Source organism: Idiotropiscis lumnitzeri, chromosome 18 (genome assembly GCF_059441095.1).
Source record: "Idiotropiscis lumnitzeri isolate Australia: NSW breed Sydney's pygmy pipehorse chromosome 18, RoL_Ilum_1.0, whole genome shotgun sequence".
In the NCBI taxonomy this organism is placed as follows: Eukaryota; Metazoa; Chordata; class Actinopteri; order Syngnathiformes; family Syngnathidae; genus Idiotropiscis; species Idiotropiscis lumnitzeri.
In genome coordinates, this window is record NC_142408.1 from 10,656,850 (window position 1) to 10,681,450 (window position 24,601).

At 40.9% G+C, this 24,601-nt stretch overlaps 1 protein-coding gene across 1 annotated transcript in view; it reads right to left on the reverse strand.

Annotated features, from left to right (window-relative positions):
• Positions 1-1,587: 1,587 nt before the first annotated feature.
• The window catches only part of LOC148319469 (transmembrane protein 132D-like), a 29,703-nt gene continuing 6,689 nt past the window's right edge, over positions 1,588-24,601 (reverse strand). The window contains exons 3-10 of the mRNA XM_088282073.1: positions 21,772-21,918; positions 16,984-17,155; positions 13,706-13,849; positions 9,623-9,831; positions 8,206-8,380; positions 7,085-7,198; positions 6,814-7,005; positions 1,588-4,499 (exon numbers count right to left, since the gene is read on the reverse strand). Coding sequence (XP_088138199.1) covers positions 3,066-4,499; positions 6,814-7,005; positions 7,085-7,198; positions 8,206-8,380; positions 9,623-9,831; positions 13,706-13,849; positions 16,984-17,155; positions 21,772-21,918 — 2,587 coding nt within the window. The 3' untranslated portion in view covers positions 1,588-3,065. The remainder of the gene's footprint in view (positions 4,500-6,813; positions 7,006-7,084; positions 7,199-8,205; positions 8,381-9,622; positions 9,832-13,705; positions 13,850-16,983; positions 17,156-21,771; positions 21,919-24,601) is intronic.

Sequence of the window (24,601 nt, forward strand, 5' to 3'; positions counted from 1 at the left end):
AACAATGATGCAGAATTATATTAATGATTTTTCTTTGTATATTGATAAGCATTATCAATATAATCATTATTGTCATGGGGAATGATGCAAAACTGTTTTATGGAATGTGTCCTTGGGAATAAATAAATTTATGGGTGATAAAATTGGAATAACATTTTTTTTTTTTTTAAAGTGAGAATATATGAAAGTTAAATGTTATTTCAAGCATTCACACGATACATTTTACTAAGATCCACAGCTCCATGTCCTTTGTATGTGTCCATTTAACGTCACGTGACCAAGCTATGGGAAAGATGCCTTGAGAGTTACTCTCTGCGACTATTTTCTCCCTTGGGTGACATCCTCGTGAAACTGCCATAAAGAGGCTCCACTAATGCATCGCTAATCCTGCAATACAATGACCCCAATCCCTTCAATCTCTCAATAGGCGATCTCATGCTCCAGATTAGAGATACTTCTGCAATGATACCAAGATTCTACTCGTACAAGTTGTTTTAAATTAAACCCTTTGCTGACCTTGACTGCAATGTCTGTGGTTTGAGTTGTTAGTTTAATGGCGCTCAAAGTGTGAACTTGAATGTTAATTTGGATTCATTAAAAAAGCGACTCAAGAAGTGTTCCCTTCTAGTGATTCTAAAATAAAGTGGCATTTGGCTGTGTTGAGAATTAATCAATCACATTCAAACTCATGTTGAGAGGGTGAGGGAAAGTGCCAACATCTATAATGCCTCTTCTTAACATCAAGTAAAGTTCAGCTGTTCAAGAGTTTCCTGGGGTTTTTTTTTTTCATTTTTTTTCTCTTGTTACTATAAGCCTGAAGGTTATGCATGTTCACACTGACTGCTATTAAAAAAAAAAATTCTTAATTCCCTCCAACTTCCCTCAGAAGAAAAACAGAAACCCCAGAGCATGACGCTGCCACCACAATGCATCACTGTCAGTGTTGTGTTTGTGCCAAACGGATTTGTATTATATTTGATCCTTTTAGAGCTACGGCCAAAAAGTTTAATCTTCATTTCATTGAACACATTTTCCCACGTGTTTGGGAGATTTTATGTCTGATGAAACCGAGCTCCAAGTCTAGATAAGTGGTTGCTTTGTATTAATAATGTGAACTGTGCCAACAAGTTAAGTGCGTGATTGGCTCTGATGGGAAAAGACAAAGGTTGTTAAAAAAAATAAAACTAAAAGTGTTGTTCTGATTTGCCCCCCTGGCTCGTTATCAAAAGCCAACAGTCTCAAACTTAGGTCTTAAACTGAACAGTGATTTTAATTTGGTCTGACAAATTGATGTTGTTAAATCCAACTTTCTTCCATTTTAGGCAGCTGGCTAAGGTAAAGTATCTTCTTTCTAAACATCACTTTGAAACAAATTACTGGATTACTGTGATGTACTTTATTTTGGAGGCAGGCAATCCTCCATCAAGCGTCTCCAGTTGGTCCAAAATGCTGCTACTCGCCTCGTAAGTGGGAGGAGCACAAAACTCCTACTCTGGCATCCCTTCACGTTATTTTATTTGAGTTTAAATTGTCTTTAATTACAGTCCAGTTGAGTTTACCTGTGCGATATAAAAAAGGAAAGGATTATAACGTGTATTTGGATTTATACATCTTTATTGTACATAATGATATAAATACTTGCACCAAAATATCAATAATTAAAAAATTAGAAAATTATGCTGCTTTGACGTTAGATTACATTTTACGTATGACTTTTTAGGCCCATTGTCGTCGTTCACCTGCGTGAGTCACTCTTGAGCACTCACCATCTACACGAAATCTGATTCACCACTTAGCCCCAAGAGACGTTTGAGAGGGCCGACTCACAACCAGTATTGGGAAGAGCACACACTGTTCCAGTCAATTTCTAAGGTGCAGGACAACACTTGATGTGCGTTTTCTTAAGCAAATGCAACAAAGCCCTGGGGACGTCAGTGTGAGAAGTGCAGCTGCGGAGAATGAAAGTTGAATTGTTCCCTTCGCTTTCAGTCCTCCGCCGAACATTAAAGTGCCGCAGATTTAATATTGGCAGTCCATTTCACTGAATTATGACTTCATCCTTAAATCCCATTCGATAGTAATTAAATAATCAAATCCGACTGATTCATCGCAGAGCTTTAGCTTTATAATCCAAATCATTCACGACGCGGCTTTCATGTGAATGACTCCACTATTGGAAAGCTTTTAAGACAATGACTGAACCAAACCAAATTTCACTTAAATATTGTGACATCATTTGTGACTTTTTTGGCAAGATAGCCTGGAAGAACACGGAACATTTTTTTTTTTTTTAAATAATGGGATGCTGCGTTTAAAAGGCATCATGATACATTTATGTACATATAAAATCAGTTGAATATGCATTGCTTTCATTCTAGAAATAAGAAAGGGAAGACAATAACCATTACCTACAATACCACCAGTGCCACCAGGGAAAAACAAACGAGGAGGGGGGGTACGTATCCCCAAATTCATTAGAAAACTCTGCAAAGATTATATTTGCATAACATTCTTTCATTTCCATAAATATTTGTTGGATGTTTCTGTGACAGATTGCTAAAATTAACATAAAAAATGTTGCACATTCTCTGACCAATTGCACAGTCCGCGGGTGCTTTCGGGAGTTTAAAAACAAGGCTACAAAGAATAATAATAATAAATTATTTACAGAAAAAAAATAATAATCATAATAATGTCATCTATACTGATGCCTCATGGCTTATCTGCAGTGTCTACACACGGTTTTGGGCTGTAAATGTAAAAATAAGTCAATGTTTTTGTATTTACAGACCCTTATTACAAGTACAGTATTTAAACAGTCATCTTGTATTGAGTGCACCAATATTTACAGTCTTTGCTCATATACTTCATGGGGCAGCGCGTATTGGTTTGCACATCTGTCTCACAGTTGAGCATGTTATTCGTAAGCTTCCTCCCACATTCCAAAAACAGGACTCCTAAGTGTCCATACTGTACGCAAGTATGCTTGTGCCCGGCGATGTATTTCGCCTCTCACCCAAAGTCAACAGGGATACTGTACATGCTTCTGTGGATACCCCAAAAACTCACTGGGGCTCTCCAAGGGGTTTGACGACAGGCCACGGCATGTCAGGTAGAGGAATTTGTAGCTCAGCAGGAGGTGCCTGCTGCTGTAGCTGCTGCTGCTGCTGCTGGTTGGTCCAGTTAAAGTCCACGCCGTTCTTCAGCGCAGCCAAATGTTTGATGTCCAGCGTGGTGAAGGTGGTGAACTGGACCTGGTTCCTCTTACTGGTGGGCGAGTGGAGAGGCTCGTTGCGGTGAGGCCTGGCCAGCAAGGTGGCCGAACGGTTGGCCATGGGGTCGATGACCTTTCTGTGAACCTGCTGCTGGGAGCCGGTTCTGCTACGTCCCAAGGTGGCAGTTCTTTCGGGAACCCCGGCGACGGCGGCGCCGACGGTGGGAAGAGTGCTCTCCGTGTTGCGGTGGCCTTTGGCGTCGGCAGAGCGGCGGGTCAGAGTTGACACTTGAGCGGGCGCAGCGGAGGCTGCAGGTTGCCGATTGTTGGTCCCTAGCCACACCCAGTCATGCTTATGATCCTTTGGGTCCTGGCTAAGTGTCGGTCCCGCTTGTATAGGCGTCTTGTGATTGCGGAAACAGAGTCTATACGAAGCGCAGTTAAGCAAAAAGCCCAAGATTGCTATAAACAACACCCCCACTAAGGAATAGATGCCAATTTCCAAGTCGGACATGGAGCGGAATGTACGTATTAGGTCGCTCTCAATGACTTTGGGGGATTTGGTTTTGGGAGGCTCTTTCTTGAAAGAAACATCCGCTTTGGGGATGCTTTTGTTTGGCGGTGAATTTGGATTGTCGAGCATGTTGCCAAAGCCTCTCATCTGTCCGTCTTCGTCAGAAACAGTAGTTGTAGTATCAGCGGATCTTGCGGTGCTCGGAGATCTCTCTACAGTGACAGTGGAAGTGGGAGTGGCCATAAAGGATGAACTTTGTGTAGCTTTGCTGGTTGTTGCAGTCCAAGTAACACGTGACTGCACAGTTCTGGTTAACAATGTGGTCGTGGTGCTAGTTTCTGGTATTGTCCTGAAGCGATCTTTAGCTGCATCTGTGACCAAACGCTCTGATGTCACTGTTTTAAGCTCTTCTGCCATTTCTGAAGCACCTCCATTATCATCTCTATCACCTTTACCAAGCTTGTCCTTTCCTCCAAAAGCTCGGCCACCACCCTGGAAGTTGATCCGTAGGAGCCCCGAGCCGACCGCCAGCTTGCTCTTCCTCTTGGATTTCTGGCATTCCTCGCATATCCTCAACTCCACTCTGACCAGCTCCCCTTGGCCCTGACCTTCGCTTTGCGCCACTACAAACGTGGACTGCGGCGTGCGGCGAACGGTAGCGACAGCCTCGTCTGGGGTGGAGACGGTTAACGAGTAGATACTGCGGTCGAAGATCGCTAGTGGGACGATGGCGCCGTCGCTGAATAGCACCCAGCAACTCACCGTGGCTTCCTGGGAATAAGAAAGCAAGGAGTAGGTAAAAATACTCAGTAAAGACATCCAGTTGAGACCCCAAGCCTCGCATTTGACACGTGATTTACATTAACGGGTAAATCCAAGCATGTTTTGTTTTCAATGTGTTGGAAACCTGATTAGCTGTAAGAAAAGGTCTGAGTAGAGATTTGAACCCACAGCCTTTGGCTGTGAGGCACAAATGCCATTGCCCCAGTATACGAAACAGCCTTTCTTAATGTCTTTACCCTGACACTCTTGGGAGTGCTAAAGCCCCATAAAAAAAGTGTAATTGCACCGAAGAGAATACGCCTGCACCACAAAATCCACTGTAACAAGAGCAGAATCAGTCACGCTGATCACATCAACACACAATGGCCTATTTCCTGGAGCTAATATGAGCCACTGGGGAGCCACAGAAATAACCTATATTTTGGATTTGAATATATTATGAATCGCCCAAAGCTGATCGTTAACAGATCTCCATCATAGACGCAGTTGGCTGGTCATCCGTGTCTGTGCGTTAGTAATAGTTTATCATCGACATGGGCGGAGGGGGACGCGATGGCTCGGACCAGTCACAGTGGCTGTGAGTAAAGTGAGCCGTCGCTCCTGCGGCTATAGACTGCCTAATTGCTGCACCACGCCCGCACCGTGAGCCCGTTCGAAAATGGGCACGCAGCCACGGCTCGATGCGTAGGCGAGCTTTTAAACAGAACAGCCGTGCACGCCGTTGTCGTCCGCCGCCCGGCTCAGCACGCGAGCCGCACGATGATTGTCGTGACTGCGAACGTGGCGTGTTCACATTCTTCCGAGAGCTAAAGGGAGAACATAAGTGATTTGACTTCCCCAAAGGACATCGTCACAACAGGCAACCCGGCGGTGCTTTATGTTCAATTCTTGATTTTAGAGGACTTTAATGACAGTGCTGGAAATTGTGAATAATGCATGACAGTTTTAAAGTGCCCTGAATGTTACGTTCATAATTCCTCGGCTTGCTGTGCAGGAACTCTGACTGGAGATGACTTAAATGATTATGGCTATTCCTGAAAATCGGGTCATTTCTTTTCATTTTTGCATTTGATTTCTGGACCTTGAAATGTTGGCTAAAGCTTTGCTATGACCTTCAGAGACCATAAAATTGCAGTGCTTTGGTAAAAAAAAAGAAAATTCTAGACTCAATGTGACTCCAGAAATTGATTGGTCCCATGCTGTCATTAGCTGGCACTTCATTCCAAGCAACACGTTGTGGCCGAGGAGTATCACCTGGACTCGATTTTTCTATAGTGCTTGTTTGTCCTCATTAGTGGTACGGTTGAGCTGTAGCCTATCCTGGTGCCATTGGGCGAAAGGCTGCATGTACACCGGGCTGGTTGGCAGCCAATCACGAGGAAACATGCATTCAAACTCACAACTTTGGAAAATTTAGTCTTCTCCCTTGTGGACCGACCTCATGAAAATCCTAATTTATTATTTGAATGATATCGGTTTTCAGTCATACAGGATCCATTTTCGGTGTGTTTCCTCTATCACAACATAAAACTAAAATTGGTCCATTTAGCCTTTTTATAGACGTTTTTTTTGGGTTCTTAATTTTTCCCCATGCTGTTCTCTAATGCAACCAAGTAAGGCATAGCTCATATTTTTTAACTGAAAACTGCTAAAATGTGTGTTTATCCCTTTGCCTTAAAAATTCTTTCAATCAGACACTTTATGCAATCAAGATGCCCTGCGAGTGGCTGTCAACTAGTCCAGGGTGTGTCCCATCTCTAACGATGAAAAGGGACATAAAATATGGATGTATAGATAATGTTATACGATCCTAAAAAGTTTACATTGCATATTTTCTTAATATATATCCTGGCAAATAAATTCATAAAACCTTGAACATTTTGAAATGTGTAAAGTAAATCAGTCAAATCAATGCCTCACTGGTGGGAAATTTCTTTGTATCCAGGGCAACGATGAAGTGCCTCATGTACAGTAATTATTCAAGTGATTTGGATTAAATAGAATTTGATCAAATGAATAAAATAGAAATCCATCCATCCGATAACTTTCTCTAAAGTCCTCTTCAGTGTCGCAGGAAGGTTGGGTACACTTTGGCTCATTCACCCGTCAATCACGAAATGGACACATGGAAATAGCCAACCACTCACAGTTCTGAGCGAGTACATGTTTTTGGACTGCAGGCCCACGGACAGCCCACCCAAGCACACGGAGAACATGCAAACTCCACACTGAAAGCTGCGAACTGGGATTCAAACTGAGATCAATTTTCTGCTTCAAGTATCCGAATTTTCCAGTTCCTTGCCTGTTTGAGCTGTGTGATCGTCTGGCGGGTAGTTGCCATGGCAACGATAGCGCTGTTGCTCCCCGGGCTGGGCTGCAGGGACAGCGAGAGTCCTGACACCAACTGTATTCCCAACTCCATCACGCTCACTTTCTCATCCACCACTGTGACGGCCTTCTGGGCTAGGACGGATGATGTGTGTGGTGAGAGCACCTGCACGAAGAAACATCTCATTAAAAAAATGTCTGCAATGTATGTTATGGATTTGTTACATAAAAGCCGTATGTCTCACTTGAACGTTCGTCGTGCCCGCAGCTCGCCCCTGCAGCACCTCTCCATCTTGAACCCTGGCCACATTTGGGTCTGCCACTTTTAAAGAATAGCGCACTAGATTGGTCACGTCCACCTATGAATCAAACCAGAGAAAAACTTCAAACCAAAATGTTTGTCCATTCATTTCAGACCTTTAGAAAGTCTGTTTATATTCCTTATAAATGACATTCTACAGCAGGTTTAAGAAGCACAATGGACTTTTTGGCCGTGAAACATTTATAAAGCTGATTGCAAAACAGTTTTTTCCGTTACTGTTCACTCTTGTTTGGTGCTCTTTAACGGACGTGACGAGACAAGGCTCGGGAGATTTAGTCAACATGTGGACGAACCACAACAACCTGGTACCTCTCCCTCATGCAAGTCACACATTATGGGATGGCATTAAGCTCCTCAACCAAAAGACGTCAGCATGACTAGCATGCCCACGTCCACGTTGTTTTAGTGATGAAGTTTTCAAACAAAACAAGAGTCGAATTAGCAGTAGGCTCTTTCACTGCTTATTTGTCAATCGTAGGGATGTGCATCCTCCCACAAAAATCGATTTGATACGGTTTTCCAAACGTGGGGTGCAAAACGATTTAAGGATGGTTCAATTTGACGTGGAATTGATTTGATTCGGTTCGATTCAGCGGGACTAAGATTCGATTGGATATGCTATGACTCTGTTCGAGAGAGTACGATGCGATTCCATTTCTTGTTGTCATTTTTTTAAAAATTTTTTTATCACTTATCAGTACTGTAAATGTGCCATTTCCTTCTAAGGACTCTCCAATAAAAGACGATTCAATTCATCTCCCGATGTTCGATTCCATGCACTCGCGTATTTGGAATCAAAAAACAATTTTCCGGTTCAAACCGTTTTTGTTACTCCCCTAATCATTTGTAATCCAAATGTTTACCGCCGCTGACGAATCTATTCAACAAGAAAGTTTGTTCGGCGTGGAAGAGGGTCACAACCCAAATTGTCATCTAATGTAGGTATGTAAACCACTGTAATGACTGACCGATCCCTGTAGACGTCTTTTTCTTTCACTAAGTAGTTCCACTGTGTATGTCGGCTTCAGGTCAATATTTTTTTACCTGCCAATCAGGACCCAAGAAATAATCAACAGGCTTCGCCCCAGTTAGCAAGTCTGGCGGCGCATCCGAATCGGCCTCAAAGGGTGTAAGCACTCTGAGTGTGGAGTGCTGATACTGCAGCATGCAACCCCTGCCCTTCCGCATCTCCTCCTCCTCTTCGCTATTCCAGGTGGGCCTGAAACACAAGAAATCGTTTTTAGAAATGATTGGAAGGACATACAAACTCCACATAGGACGACCTGAGCTGAGATTCAACAGAAACGTGAGGCCGTCGTGCAAGTTCCGACTTCACCTTGCTGCAAAATAGTTGTCCCTAGCTCAACATTGTCCTTCGTCTTGGCCACAACATTCGAACCAAAAGAGCGTTTGTATTTTTCTCATTCAGCATGTCAGTACTTTGTCCACATGCACAGTCCAAATAAGCGCAGATGCCCCTGAAATGAACCAAACCGCGATACCAGAATAAAGAGGAAGAGAATGATAAAAAAAATGAACTGGCTGTGGAAATGCGAAAAGAACTGAGGCTCTCTTTTTCTGTATTGCTGGTCCGATTTAACAAGATTTCAGAAATTCAGCTAGTTTAGTCTGGTTTGGCTAGCGCCCATTCACGACAAATATCCAATTATTTTTTTTAAACTTTTTCTGATGGGAATTTGCACATCGGCTTGCCCGTATGTTTGGAATTGTCATAATGTTCGAAACACACGTGACCAGCTAATTTCTAAAAACACAAATTCCAACCTGAAAGTTGTCTTGACTGATTCAGGGCAGTCGGCGCTTTTCTGAAAGTACGACACATACAAAGATGAAGCCATCTATGTTTTGTTAACGATTTTCACTATGCTTCGGTTGCACTTGCATCTGGCATGCAGATTTGGACCAAAACAGATCCGGGTCATTTTTTCATTATAACTGGCCATAGAAACTTATCAATTTCTGACCTGCTTGTGTCTGCAAGAAATATTGAGTGATTCAGGAAATGAAAAGCAACCAAAATATTCAATTGTTACACTGTAGAACGCAAACGGGTCATCACACAACCGTCATTGTTGGTATTGAGTGAAAAATAATGACTAGACTGAACAGCATTGGGTAAAAAAAATCCACTAACCTTTGTCTCCAGGGCATATGTATGTACTTCCTCTGCTTTCTCACATCCTGGCCACTAATGCACCACACGCCTAACTACCGCATGCAGATACTAGTTAAAATAAAATTAAATCTAAGATTTAACTCTGTGATATTCAATCTAATTATTAGGATGAGGAGTAAAGTAGTGTGAGTTATTATTCTGGGTCAATTGAGCAAAGGTTAGGCGCAGTAGCAGAAGTGTCCGACTGTTTGATCTGTATGACTTGCCTTGACCGTGAAAATGAAGTGAATTTGGAGGGAAGCCCCACTCCATGACCTTACGTACTTTCGGTTGCCGGTGGTAATGGGGACTCTCCATCCCTTGATTTGGTTGAGCTCAGGGTCGGCCACGTCAATGCGGAGCGGCAGGCGGGGCATCCATACGCTCATCTCCAGCTGCGCGCTCAGGAAACCGTACGTAAAGTTGATCATCACTCGGCTCTTCCCTCTTGACTCTTTGCCGGTGACAAACACAAAGTCGCAGCGCTCGGACACCTACGCAAAAGCAAACAGGAAGGAAGTTTTGTTCATCTTTCCGAGATAGTTTATAAATGTTTTTTTTCAGTCCCAGCATACTAAAATAGGCTCCATAAGATGCTTGTAGGAGTTTGGTGGGAAATAAATTCATCCTGTCCCGTTAGGTCACACCCTCTTTCACTTGGTCTTACATGAAAAAACAGTTTTTTTTGGGATAAATAAACGGAAACTCCCACTAACTCCGAAATCTGGTTGAAAGGGACCAACTTGCAGTGGGAATTGCAACGCTGAATCAAAATGAACATTTTGACGATATTTTGTGAAGGATAACAAAAGTTTCATGATAAGATAAGATAAGATAAGATGTCCTTTATTAGTCCCACAATGGGGAAATTTGAGGTGTTACAGCAGCAAAGATATAGATCACACAGAGTCGGCGGCGTAATGTAGCCGTTAATGTATAACATTAGCAGCAGACATTCAGAAAAAGCATGCAAATATACACAGTATAAACGTATCTAAGTGTAAGGAAACACTCCTAATGTTTGTCCATTATACGGAGGGGGAAACGCTGTAATGATAAAAACTACTGAATGATTGAAAATACTGCAATCATAAAAATATTGCAATGATAAAAGTACTGTAATGGTAAGAGTACTGAAATGATAGAAAAGTACTGCATGATAGAAAATACTGCAATGGTAAAAGTACTGTAATAGTAAAAGTACTGCAACGATAGAAAAATACTGCAATGATGAAAGTACTGCAATGATAAAAGTACTGTAATAGTGAACATCCTGCAGTGGTAGAAATACTACAGTGATAGAAGTATTGTAATAAGAATACTGTAATGGTAAACAATACAGCAATTTGTCCAAAAATTGTTGTTAGGTATCGGGCTGCAAAGAAAGAATAACCGTGTTTAAAATAATAGCAATAATAGATCCATTTTAAATTGTGTTAACTTCACTGAACTATTCACAGTATTTAAATATTCAGTTAACTAGATCTGTATCTTTGATCTGGACGCAAAGACTTTGAGCATAGCCGTCCTCCGTGCCGGGCAGAAACAAGCTCAGAGCGCTCACTGATTCTACATGACAGTAAACTGTGTAATAATGATTGAAAGTGCCAAATAGAATTTTTATTGGAACCCTCTACGCCCAGAACGGATGCCTCAGCGGTTGCTCCCACTCACTGGATCAACTCCAAATTTCCTCCCATTTTCACATCCCAATACTTCAATGCAGGACCAAAAAGCTATAGATATGTTCTCAAGCTGTAAACTCCAAATGTCTAGGGTGCCAAGTTATAGACACTGTAAAGATACAATCGTCTATTTGTTTTACCACAGACACACACGCGCACTGTCTATCTCCGCGCTGCTAAATAGAACGGAAGAAGTCACACTGGAGTCTTGATTAAACTGTGACTGAATGTAAATCAGCCCTGTCTTACGACCGCACCTTTAGTGCCGTGCTCGAGGTGGGAGCACTGCCGTCGTAGCCATTAAGCGCAATGAGGTGCGACACAGCAGTTGGTGTGTTTTATTTCAGATTGGAGGCCTATCTCCGCCGCCGCCTCACTTATCTTAACAAACCAGTGGCTCCACAGAGGTAATTGGGAGAGCACTAGACTGGAGAATAAGGTGTAGCGGCAGAAGACAGGGAAGATAAAAGAGGCAGGTGGAATAAAAACGTGAGGAAAAGGCAGAGGGAGGAATGACTTTTCGAGGTAAGTCGGCTTGATTCCCGGTGGTAATGCTGTGGAAGGCTGTCCGTGGAAACCCCCCCCTCCCCCCTCAAACAAGTCAAATTACTTCCACCAGAAAACCTCTGGTGCTCTTTGGTATTTTCTGATTTCCAATTTATTGGCTTCTCCAAGAGGAAATATAACACGTGACATGGCGCACGGGTCCACAGATGGAGAGCAGCAACACGCTCTGCAGCCTTGCACGATCCACCTTAAGCAATTGCCTGCCAGCACATTGCAAATTCTTCCCTGAATATTCCCTCTCCACTTTACATCACCCTCAAGTGTCCGTTGGTATAAAGAAGTAAAAAAGTAAAACATTTTCATTTTCAGAGTCGCTGCTACAATTCTGTACCGTTGTCGCTTGACTTCTGCCTCGGTTACATTATGCATTTCTGCAAAGTGTGCAGAGTGTACAGTACAGTCGCCTTCAGCTGGCTTCCCTCTAGGTTTCCTTAAATACTGCGGATCTTGGCAAATTTACTCAGAGGACACTTTAAAAAAAAATGCTGTAACAAAACGGTGAGCATAAGATTGAACATGAAACATAATAGCAAACTATAATAAAATTTTAAAATATTAATAAAACAAATTATTATTTTGTTCTTATACATTCACATTCACATCATTCCCTTTGGTTGTAAGGCAACTTAAATGCTAGGGGGGCGGGGGGGACACCATTTTTCATCAGTGCTACTGTGGGGTGGGCACATAGGACCATGCACTTTCTAAATAAATGTATAACAAAAATGCCGCTTTATAAATAGAAAAAATACATGGACACATGCAAAATATGTGCTCTTAATATATTTAATTTGTCATAAAAAAAAAAATAACCACACAGTGTGATTTTTTATTTATTTTTTGGCTTGCACAAAATTTACCATACAAGGCCGGCAAAAAATTGTTTAACAGCAAACCAACATTCAGTGCAAGAACTAAATCGTGCATCAAAAAAATTCAACTCACTCAAAATTTCAATATTATTGTGGTACTTTGATGTTTGTTTGTCCTGCACGTCATTCCAAATCTACAAAAAAATTATTAAGCCTACTCACGTTGTCGTGTAAGGCAGTACAAGACAAGATTTGCCATCCGGTGGTAATTAGTGATATTGCAACGTAAAGGAGAAGGCTGCGAGTATGCTCCAAAGTGGCCAACTAAGAAATGTAACTGTGGTGTAGCACACAGAGAACAAAAGCTGTATGGCTCCGTAAATCATTTAAGAGCAATATGCCTACAGAAAGTCCGTGGTTTCAAGCTTGAACTCCATCTGATCATTGATGTTTCGTTAAGAAAGGTCATTGATCCCACTAAGCTGAAGAACCCATTCAAGGCCACATTATGAACAAGATTATTATGAGCAGTATAGCATTTTTGAACCAAAAAAAAAAAAAAAGTGGAGAATATCTCCGTCTTCCACATTTCTCCGTCTCATTTTAAACGCGGTGACTTTCACCAAGCCAATGGCAATAGAAGACACTAAAGGTCCTTATTTTTCTGTCTCTCTGACTTTTTCTCTGCTTCTGCTCTCCTCCTAACACGGAGCCATTATATAAAGGTCAACCCGCTGTGCTTATGGACTGAGGGCCAGGATGAGCACTCCATAATACCTTGTGTGTGGGAGGTTCCTTTCGAGCGTCGCCCATTAAGAGTGGAACAAGTTCTTGGTGAGTGTCATCGAGCCAAAAACAAAATGAACGATTTGTATTCGAAGTAAAGTAGGCCGAGCAACTCAATGCATAATACACAGCACAAGTCAAAAAGTCTCCTATTTTGTTGAATCAGCTTTACATTTGTGATTAGATGAACTTATTCTGATGAGATCATGATGTGCTTTTTCTATTTTATATGCTGCCTCGCAAATTTAAAGCGGTTCCCCCACAATTAGCCTTGCTCATAAAAACTTTTTTTTTTCTTTTACTCCGCTGTCCGTTTTTCAACACACATCTCAAGGCACTTATTGCCACCCAAGCAAGCAAGGAGGAGAACGTGCAACCCCAACAGAGGAAGGCTGGAGCGTGAGATTGGTACCCAGAAATCACCAAAATGCTACCTTCAACTCAATCAATTCAGAAGAGTATACCGGGGGACTGACCGGCAAAAAAGGGTCAAGTGCCCGCTCTGGAATTTTGCTTACCTTGAGCACGTCTTTGTCAGTGGACCTGCAGCTGGTTAGGCTGCTTACATCTGTGACGGAGCCTCCGGCCTCCACAGCCAAAGTTTTCACAGGTACTTTCACCACTTTGCCTGTTAGCACGGCTGTGTTCAGCATTTCGGTGCTCTGAATGGGAAAATAAATACAGAGAGCAGGTTAACCAGGCAGATTAGGATAATCATTTGATTAAAAAAAAAAAAAAACAGATTAATTACTACGATGCGTATAAAGTGGAGGGTTGAATGTCAATAAAGCTACTTAACACAATTTCAATTGCGTTTGTAAAACAAATCACTAAAAATTCCCATCAACAATTTTTTCTTTATAGCACAGAAGCCACAGCGAGATATTAAAGGTTAGAGCCGAGGCGTAATGAAGAGTTATGACTATAATCTCAAAGGTTTCTCTCAGTACACAGGAGGTGCATTGCGCACACTTGAAAAGGATGAGCAACCTGCCTGCGTCGACATTTTTTAAGTCAGACCAAAGTTTACAAAAAAAAAATTTTTTTTTTAAATCAAAGTTTAGATTTTTTTTTAAATTAAGACGGTGTTGTATCTTCCCCCAGTCCTTGTGCTGACGTCGGCTAAATGTTGCTTTTTATTGGATGAGTTCCTACTTGGATTTTTAAGTGTGTTGGCATTTGTGCATTTTTATTTCATGCAATCCTGACTATGGATGGTATGATAAACAGTGACTTCTCGGCCATGTTCGCTGAGTCACCAAGACTGACCTGATGATTTCTAAATTGCGAGGTTTGACGCGTGTGTGTCATCTAATTGCTATACATGTGGGTCATTGTCACTCTGGCCAAAATATTTTCGGCTCTGACCTTGCACTTATGTGCACCCAAAGTGAATGTGTTCAACATTGCCTCTGTTCCATCATTTTACAGTGATTCAAGGAAATTGGTTAACAGGTTTTGGTGGCAATGGAAAAAAAAAAATCATTGGCGTATTACATCCAAAAAGAAGCTGTGTCGTTTTGCACTCTGCTTGGTGGATTTGTGCAAGGACTTTTGAGGGAGTTTAACTGCAGCATAAAATCAGACTCACACAATGCATCCTTCAACACTGCAAACATACTTTTTTTTTTCCGACTGAGAATTGACAAAACCAATTCTAGTCCTTTGTATCTATGCAAATTAAAGGAGGGATATTTAATGACTAATAGACGCATTATAATTACACGATCTTGTAAGGAAGCATAAAGCACGATCAAAGTGTACATTTGTAACAACAGCGAGTAAATTGCGTACTCTGACAAATTGTATTTTTGCTTTCATTCTGAGGCTGAGGAGCAAATTGCAGTCGAAGCTCCAAAGCAGAACGACCCAAATGAAATCTATTTTGGAGTTCAAACCGTCAACAACACCCTGAAGCTTGTGCCACCTTGTATGTTGCGTGAAGCATATCGATGCTTATCAGCAGCTGCGCCCGCAAGTTGCCATCAACAGTCGGATCTGGCTTTAATTTCAATCTTTAACTAGTCCTTCAACATGGATTTACGGCTGCTTTCCAGTTAATAAGATCTTTGCCGTTTTAATTTCGTGTGTCTAAGAAGCTAAGACCGATCAGCATTTTTTTTTATCTATTTATTTTTCTCCCCGAGACGGTGTGTGGACTGAAGTATCAAGCAGCACTCGGCAGATGTTGCCCGCCCGCTTCACAATCTGAGCTTGGTTGGCTTGACAACTGCTGACCGCAATTTAAAAAAAGACATGCTCTATTAGAGACCGCGACACTGACCCAAACATAAGCCGGTGGATCAGGGCGAGGACAAAAATCAGTAACGCAATGTCAGCCCTGTCGGCGACGTCGCCTTTACAGCGCTTCACGACAAACTGTTGTCCCCTCATTTGCATATTTCGGATTACATTTTCTATCATGTCCACTTGGATCCCCTGTGATTGTTTAATTTTATCCACCGTTGCGTGGAAGGCCGGCGAGCTCGACATTCAAAATGAAATTCCAAAAATGCGGGACTGGGGGGGGGGGCGGAGAAAATATCTCACTCAGTCTTTCTTATTGTCTTTGTTTGCATGAGTGGTGGCGATCCAAGCACCAAGACTGAACCTAAATGTCTGGTCCCTCCACTGCTTTAAATCCTCCGACTTTCCGACTTGTGCACCCACTCACGGTAATTTCTTCTGAAAAGCACCCCCTTGACCATCTGTCTACTTTTTTTGAAATCCTCTTCAGCTACCCTTTCATTTCCGCCGCAATGCTGCCTCTTTCCACCCACCTGAGCAATCCCTTCTTCTCCCCGGAGATAAAAATCACTTCAAAACTCAAAAGCCACAATGACCAAAACAAAAAAGTTTTACCATTCGATGTGTCAAAGAAAAATGTTGTTCACAACAGTCACCAATATCTTTGTTTTATTTATTTGATTTGTTTTCTATTTATATTCCCACGCTTGTTTTTGTTTGTTCTGAGTTCATGTGCCCTCTGCGGTAATTTGATTTTGTGCTCCACAGGCATTTACATATATAGCCAGCAAAATCTTTAAGTGTCCACAGAAATAATTTTCAATACAGTAAAAATCAATTCGGTATTAAACGGGCTGAACGGACCTCACTTCAACGTTGGTTGCAAAATTGTTGAAGACCATTTACAATGTCGCTGATATTAGCCTCTCGCTAAGATCATTTGATGATTTTTTTTTTTTTAAACGAGCATCGAGCGAGAGGCTCGTAGACAACAGACAAGTCATCATCTATATTTTACATTTACAAACAAATAACCATGTGTCCCTGATAATTTTTTATTAAATAAATCTACTCTAAAAAATAATTCATTAATTACTATTATAATTTACTGTCAGTTAATTTTGAATTGAAAAAAAAAAATACATTTACAAAAGCAAGCATGAATGCGATCTTTTCAGCCTTTTCTGCGAGAGACTAAAATAAAAGAGACTTTACAAGACGTGATAAATCACTATGCGAATAAACGTTACCTAAGCGGTTATCGAGCCCCCCTATCCTCAAATGTTCGAGTAAGAATATAAAAAGGTGGTTTAAGCCGCATGTTGTTGACTCAGCTCACTTGTAACCTCGGCTTACCAGCAACTGGCACAAGTACTTTATAACGTTGTAGAGTGAAACAGTGGCATAAGGGAGAAAAGATGTCTAGAACACCATTTATTGAGCATTCAACCGCAACCGTCTCACTGGCTCCGTATGACAAAAAGCAAGGAGTGAGTGCCACAAGAGTCTCATGTAATGACGAACACAACGGCATGTATACGCTTCTTACCATGACCAGAGGCGCCAGTCCCACATAGTCTCTCTGGGTTGTGTAAATGCGCATCTGGCCCACATCCCTGACGTTCCCCGGCTGATCAAGTCTCCAGGAGATTGCGTGAGTCTCAACCATATCTGAGACATCTTTTGGCACAAGGACCAATTGGAAAACTTCAACAAGACCCCTGTTGGAGAAAGTCACGTTAAAATTCATGCACATTGCACGTAAAAAGTTGAACACTTTGTCTTGGGACAGGCTTTTGTGATGTAAAAACATGAGACCCAGGTCAATCCTTTCAACGCTTCTTTCCTTATCGATCGTCACTAAAAGAACAGCAAACATACCACGAAGCACGGTGGTGGGAGAATTATGCTTTTGTTTCCCCACCTAGATCTGGATACTTATACAAGGTGTAAGAAATTCTAAACAGTTCAAAAGAGCAGTCAGTATTAACACAATAACCCAAGGCTTCAATCGAGCATGCAAAAGAAAGGGGCAAAAAGGCAAGAAAAGCCTACTAGAACACTTCAAATTCATTTGGAATTAATCTGCCGTATTTTAAATGGCGGCAGGTGAGTTTTGACTCCCATTTTACCTGAAATTGAACACATCCCAACGATAAAAAGGTGCGTAACCACATAAATTCAGTTTTATATTTCTACTTTCCCCCTCCAAAAGATTAAAAACATATTGAATTGCATTATTCAGGATGTAGGTCAAAATCTTGTTTTGTAAGGACTTATCTTGGTCTCATTTTTTTTTTTTTAATCACAAAAACCTTGCATTGAACAGGGGTGTGTAGACATTTTATATCCACTATATATCATCTCGATTCATTTACCACATTGAAGAATATTCTTCAAAAGGCCAATTTATTGCCTAATCACCGTCGTAAAATAATGTTACTCATGTAATATCCTCCTTGGTGACATCACTAATGAGCAATATGTTAATGTGGAATCATTATATCATCTGCCGCTAATCTGCAGCTAAGAAAAGTTTTTACAGCATTTTGTAGCACGTTCCTCATAGATTTCAGTGATCATAACCATACCACCATAACCCTATGACCTCACAAAAAAAAATGAGGGTTCAATAGAATGAATAAAAAAATATGTATATAAAAATCAAATATATATATATATATATATATATATATATATATATATATATATATATATATATATCTTTGTTAGTTAGCTCCAAGCAGTGCCGTGCCACAGCATCAGCACACACCTGAGACCTGTCTGCAATCTTCTTTTTCTCGACATTTAAAATGCGGGTGAAAACGTTCAAAAGAGGTTTGCACTCTTTTGTTTACTCGGTTGTGAGACAAGAAAATATTGCATATAAAAGACCTGGAAATGATTTTGGAAAAACAAACCTAGGAGCAAGCAAGAATGCCTTAAAAAAAATCTTACATTGGGGAACGAAGTGAGTGTGAGGAAAGATGATTTAGTCTTGCCTCCTTGATGCCAAAAAAAAAGTAAATATTAGGAAACCTTTGAAGCACTCCTTGAACTGAAATGTAAGTTGACAAAAACTCTCGGCGTAGTCACACGTTGGGATTTTAGTTGCAACAAAAGACACCAAACCAACAGTATTTTATATTGCCACCAGCTTTTCACAAACTTATTTTGGGCATCCGCTCCGGTTCCAAATCATCGACGCTCATTAAAATTCAACACGCAACAAAGTGCGTGAGCTCTAAAAATGTTCTCGCCTACTCCTCACTGAATTTCTTTCGCTTCTTTACAGTGAGCCACACTTACTTGTTGTCAGCATAATATTTTGTTTTTATCTAATGCCTGATTATTTTTTCTTTCAGGAAGCCTTTTTGGAATAGTGTTTAGCAACTCTGCCCCGAAGCTTTAAAACACAATTATTAGCAAAATTTTAGGTTTTCCGCCGATTGTACCACAGAGACGATCCCTAAAAGCTTTGAGGGGTTGCAATGAAGTCGATAATCATCACCTCCTGTCAAGTATCGTTCAAACGAAGGGATTACGAGGAACAACGAAGAAATAATGCTAATTGCTAAAATCACCTAAGATTGAGACGTATCCATTTAATGCTGGAATTATAGAGCAAGAAAATCTTTATCGTTAAACAAAACTGAAAATAAATTAATTTCCATAACGTAAAAATCTATAGTATTGGTCAGTCCACACACGGGGATGTTATTTTGACATATTATTAATCTACCTCAAGTGTTGAAAATCTCTTGCAATGCTCATAGTTGAACAAACTTGCCATTTATGGCGTCCAGAAACGTGACTATTGTGAAGGTAAACGATTTTGGCCTGATGCCAGTGATACGAACATAATCTAAAATATTTATAATGTTGGTAATATTTGACTTTTGAGGTCCGCACAATAAATGTTCTCAAAATAACATGGAAACAGATTGAGTAAATAGAAGCGATGTGGATAAAAAGAAGGAAAAAACAGGAATTGAAATAGTTTCAGTATAAGTGCCTGCATCGCAAAAATGGGAAACATCAAAGAGGGTCAGAATGCTTTTACATGAAAGCACAATGAAAAGCAGCCCCCCAAAAAATCTAAAGTAAATATTGGATAAATACTGATGCAAAAACTGTAAATAATTTAATTCAACCAAAACTGTGTCTAACAACCAATTGAAGTAAAAATATCTTCTCTGCATTCCAAAGCTTCAGAAATCTGAGTACACAGTCCAGTTTTAATCGCAATTGTCCCGTTTGATGAGAAACTGGACCCCAGCTGACTTTGGGCGAGGGGCTGGATACACCCGTGCAGGTCACCAGTCAATCACAGGGCACATATAGACAAAAGAGAATTCACACTCGCATTCACATCTTTTGAATATTCAAAAAAAAAAAAAAATCCAACATGCGCATTTTTGGATTATTAGATTGTGCAACCTCTACACAGAGCCAAGATTGCAACCCCGAACCTCCGAACTATCTGTGAGTCAGACGTACCAAACATTAGGTCACCATGCTGCCCTTGTTTACGACATTAAAACATTAGTTATATTTGTAACCAGCTTTTAGCATCATTGCCAACACGTTGCACAAAAAATAACCCAAAAACTGTAAATCCGCTGGTGTTGATGGATGAGGTTAAACAAGTCAACATCTGGGACAGTTTTAGCACCACTCAAGTGAAATATGTTTGACATGCAAGCTGCTCGTAACATTTCACATTCATCACTAATACCACATCATATATATGCTCCGGCTTTTTAATAAGATGATATATTTTTTCGTAAATAATTGGAACTGACACAGGTAGATTTAGCTGGGCCGACTGTCTGCGTCTTTGTGAAATTGGGAATGAGAAGCATCAAAGGAGGCGTTTTGCCTCCTTTTTCCTGGAAATCCCTCTATTGGGAGGGATGTTAAACCGTCCGTCATATCACTTGAGAATCCAGTGTGTGTGCGTGTGTGAAGGTTTGGGAGGGAGGGCCGTTCTGTCCTGTTGAGCCCAGTACATGGGACACAACTTGGAAAATCTCTCTTTTCTAATCCTCCCTTCTGAACGTCCAAGCGTTTAAGCCTGGATAACGGAGCCGTGATTATGGATGATTACGGATAAGTGGGTCGGGCCGGACGATGGGTGGTCGGTCCGTCGGTCCGTCGGTCGGTGCGCCTGGGCGGGAGGTTGCTGGGCAGAGATGCATTCTGTGAGGCGTGCGCCATTAATGTGAACATATCGCATGATATTGATCGTCATTAACCAATGCAGCTAATGAAGTTTGAGGCACGTTCTGATTAATTTGAAACGCCATTGATTTTCGAGGCATTTCTAAGTCAATAATTACCTGTCGTCATGGAAATAATAAACAATAAAAGGGGATCACTGATATTGCTCATCGATTCGGCTTCTGATTGATTCTGATTAGTTGAGGGAAAGAAATGATACAAATATTTTTTTAACCATGTTGAGGGTCTAAGTATGAACAAAAACGTACCAAACATTGTACACTGAATGGGCCTTGCAAACTATTAGAGAACGTTATGGTACACAAATGCAAAAAAAGAATGGGTCACTGGCACCCCCTTTAATATAGCCCCCTCCCATCATGTTTGACGTAGGGCTAAGGAAATTGGGGGGGGCACATGTAGTTTTTGGTAGCCATGCCCTAATATAGGTGTGGGCAAACTACGGCCCGTGGGCCATATGCGGCCCGTTAAACGTTTTAATCCGCCCGCCCAACTTGAAAAAGATTAAATGAATAAACCTTGTTCATGTTTTATTTTTTTTAAATATTGTGGTTTTTCAAAGACATATATATTGGTGTAATGCTTTTGTTCACTTTCATTTAAAATGTCATTTTAAAATTATATTTTTTTTTCCGATGAGGTGAGAATACCATCTGCTCCATCTATCTGCTCCAGGTCCGGTAGAACCCATTGTGGCCCGCCAATCAAAAGGTTTGCCCAACCCTGCCCTAAAATGTGCAAGATGTGAGCTATGCGTATTTGAATGTAAAATTTTGGAACATTTTTTCCCACATTAACCGGGGTCATACTTTTGCCCCTTTGTCCGAGGAGGCTAACCCGATTGATTTCAAACTTCAGCTGTATCTCAATACCTTGGACAACAACAGGAAGAAAAAATCTTGAGTTCTCAAAGTAGTATGTGCTAAAGCTAAATTGCTATAATTAATATCCTCCTCATAAACAAATAGAAATTCAGTGCTTTGTTGTCATCATGTCTCGAGATCTTTGTATTGTCTCATCGTGCATTGCACAAAAACAAACCTTTAACACTAACATTATACAGTATGTAACGATCCAAATGTAGTGTACTGGCCTCTTTGCTGTGACTGCAGCTCTCTTCTGACAAACAATTGAGACGGTGTTCGGGATGATGACCCTGCCGGGCTCGGCCTTGACGTCCCACAGCAGCGAGTCACTGGGTCGCACGTTGTTGAACGACAATCCCGGCTTGAATGTCGCCCTGCAGTAAACAAATACACCAACATCAAACACCGACTTCGAACGGGAAAGTTGTTCCCCCTCTCCGGAGGCTCTAAATTAACTGCCATGGCATCTGAACAACAGAGTTGAATTTTTGCAATAAAATCTTCTGTCGACAAGCCCGACCAGTGTTGATGTTACAACACACAATTTGGGTCCACCTAGAAGCAAAGGAAAATGATTTTAAAACAGAGTGGCATTAATGTTGTATAACCAAGGTTTTGCACCTCTGGCAGTCCCCACAACTAAATCTAGTAAAGTACCTTTGGGATTTGATGATACAGGAGCTACACAAATCTGCGGTAATTGTCATGTCCATGCTAATAAGCACATGGAATGCAAAATTGCGATAGTTCCGAAGGCAGATGGAGGCATTGGATCAAACAGATGTACCTTTCGAATAGTGCGTCTAAGTCTTGCATTGTTGGAGTAGTTTTTGGCTGAAGACTTCCCGTCAGGTTCTCCAACCACCAGTGCTCCCATTTTTCTCCATTTATATGTGATGGTTGTGACCAAAGTTTGCTGGAGTCCCAAAGCTTGTCACCTTTTCCAGAACGGTAGGTTTTCAATCATTTGCTTCTAATTTACTCTTGAATTTCTTTGGATTGTGGGTGTCTGTTTCTTTGTGAGATCCTGCCTTAATTTGTCTGACAATTAAAATTTAATTAATTCCACGATTCAACAAATCTGGCCGGAATTTGGTGAAATTGAGATGTTTCCAAAAACTGTGGCGAATCACAATGAAATAACGATAAGGGATTTATTTTTCTTTCCACAAAGGGCCTGTTAGTTTTGGTTTTATATTTTTTTTTCTCTGTGTTGTATCAATCACGTTCAGCTTGATGTGGCGAGTAACCAACAAACAGATGAGTCGCAAGCTGCGGGCAGACTGAGAATTAGCATTAATTAGCATTAATTTTTGTTGGCCCCGAGAGAAGTGGGAGTTAATCAGATTCAAACACATGACGCAGCACTGACAACACTTTTGATGACGGATGCGAATGGAAGCAACCGTCCCCGGAGGGTCCAACTGACACCTGAGTTTATAGAGCAATCAAGCCTCCGTGTGGCTGTTACATCACAACAGTCCTGATGCATCGTGGGAATAGATCATAGCACGGGCCTTTAAGCCATATGTGCTCAAGTGATTTGGGGGGCATAAAATGATTCTGATCCAAAGTTATAATGTGTGAAGTCGGATGTGATTTGTCTACGAATACGAGCCAATTTGCTCATGCCAAGGATTCGGGAAAGAGTTGGATATATTCCACAGGGAGTCCAGAGAAACCCACTGAAGCGCCAGCACATTGAATAGAATCATTTGGAAAGATATCTCACAAAAAAAAAAAAAAAATGTATTGTGCTTCCAAACTGCCACTTGATTGACGAAGGTTCTTTTGCCGACAGTTGACACTCAAATAATGCCTGTTTTCCAAATGATTTTTTTTCTCTAGTCAAACATTTATTCAATCTCCATGGTCACGTTAGTTCTCAGAAGAGATCTTTATCTTTTTGTAGTGTCCTGAAAGTGCATCATATTCTCATTTTGAAGCACACAAACATCACTTGTGTTGGACTGAAATGAGAATTTTGGGGCACAGGAAAAAAAATGACTACAATCAGTTCCACATCGCATTGTTTTGTTCACGGAGAAATTCAAGATTTTTCGACTCAGCTTGACCTCTTTTAGTAATTGCCTCCTGTAAAACATTTTGGGATCAAGTCACAGACTGAGTTCCGCTTGTTTTTGGTTGCATTTTGACTCACCTCATGTCACACGCAGTAATTATTAGGTTTTTTTTTACTCAAATTACCATTGTCATTCGTGTGCTTGGGGGAGGTGTTCGGCATAATAATAATAATACCCTGCCAGCCTTGGCAATTCTTGTCCTCAAAATAAGTAATATGTAATATGTAAAGCGGAGTGCACTTTCTAATCGACACGCAGAATATTTTGCAATCAAACAGACAAAAACGGGAGCAATCAATTAGCATAGAGGCTGGGTCAAGGTCACAGACAAACTGCTGTAAGTTAGCACTGAAATGGACGTACAAACGCTGACATTTCAACTGACACCAGACGAGGGCTGAGATCAATTCGTGGATCAATATGCAGTGCCGGCACAGAGAAAAGCTCTTCAAAAATGCCAAATACATATATATATATATATATATTATATATATATATATATAATAATATTAATATTATTTTATTTTTATTATTTTATTTATTTATTTATTTTTAAATAGCAATCTGATGAATGTAAAGAACTATCACATTCATATAAATATTATTAGCATGCATTCTTCTGGAACAGTTGACTCATCCCCTTTTGCACCATCAATTTTGTCACTTCTCCAAAACTTCTCAAACACTTTAACGAGTCATTTTTCTAATGTAACGCCCCAAAGGATCGTGAGAATGGATATCCCCGCTTGCAAGCCCTCACCCTCTCATATTCGATTAAAATGTCTGTTTTCCTGTTTGTCAAACTCCACCTCGTAAAAAAAGCAACTTGAGGCTTTTTTGACTTGGCCGCTGTCCAATCAGATGCGCAGCAGGTAATGCATGTGCCTGATGATTATATTGAAAATAGACACGCACACACGCATCCTGCAGTGTCTAACAGGTGGATATGAACATGCATGAAATCGCACATGTA